The 326-nt window shown below is 36.5% G+C and overlaps 1 protein-coding gene across 1 annotated transcript in view; it reads left to right on the top strand.

Moving 5' to 3' along the window:
• LOC119594840 (SHC SH2 domain-binding protein 1-like) overlaps window positions 1-270 on the top strand; it is a 79152-nt gene extending 78882 nt beyond the window's left edge. The window contains exon 8 of the mRNA XM_037943927.1: window positions 30-270. Within this exon, the coding sequence (XP_037799855.1) occupies window positions 30-255 (226 nt within the window). The 3' untranslated portion in view covers window positions 256-270. The remainder of the gene's footprint in view (window positions 1-29) is intronic.
• The last annotated feature ends 56 nt before the right edge of the window (window positions 271-326 follow it).

The raw sequence follows: 326 nt of genomic DNA, 5'->3' as shown, positions 1-326 counted from the left end.
GTTATGGAGGTTGATTTTTTTATCTCAATAGGTGGTAAAGATGGAGTGTTGGGAATTGGATCAACAGAGTCTGATATAGAAAGAACAGTTGTACACGATTGCAGTGGAACTGGGATGATCTTCAGAGAAGGTACACATGTTTCTCTGTCAGGTTGTACTATCACTAAATGTGATGTTGGCCTTCAATTTGAAGAACAAGCCAAGGTTAGTCTTGTGATGAGTGGGTTTGTTTGTGTGCTTTATTTATTACCATAGATGAAATTACCAGTCTTTAAATAGCTTTTGTGATTGTGATTATGTACACTTTTTACCTACTAAATAGCTCC

Source organism: Penaeus monodon, chromosome 34 (genome assembly GCF_015228065.2).
Source record: "Penaeus monodon isolate SGIC_2016 chromosome 34, NSTDA_Pmon_1, whole genome shotgun sequence".
NCBI classification, from domain to species: Eukaryota; Metazoa; Arthropoda; class Malacostraca; order Decapoda; family Penaeidae; genus Penaeus; species Penaeus monodon.
This window is presented reverse-complemented; position numbering and strand designations above follow the sequence as displayed.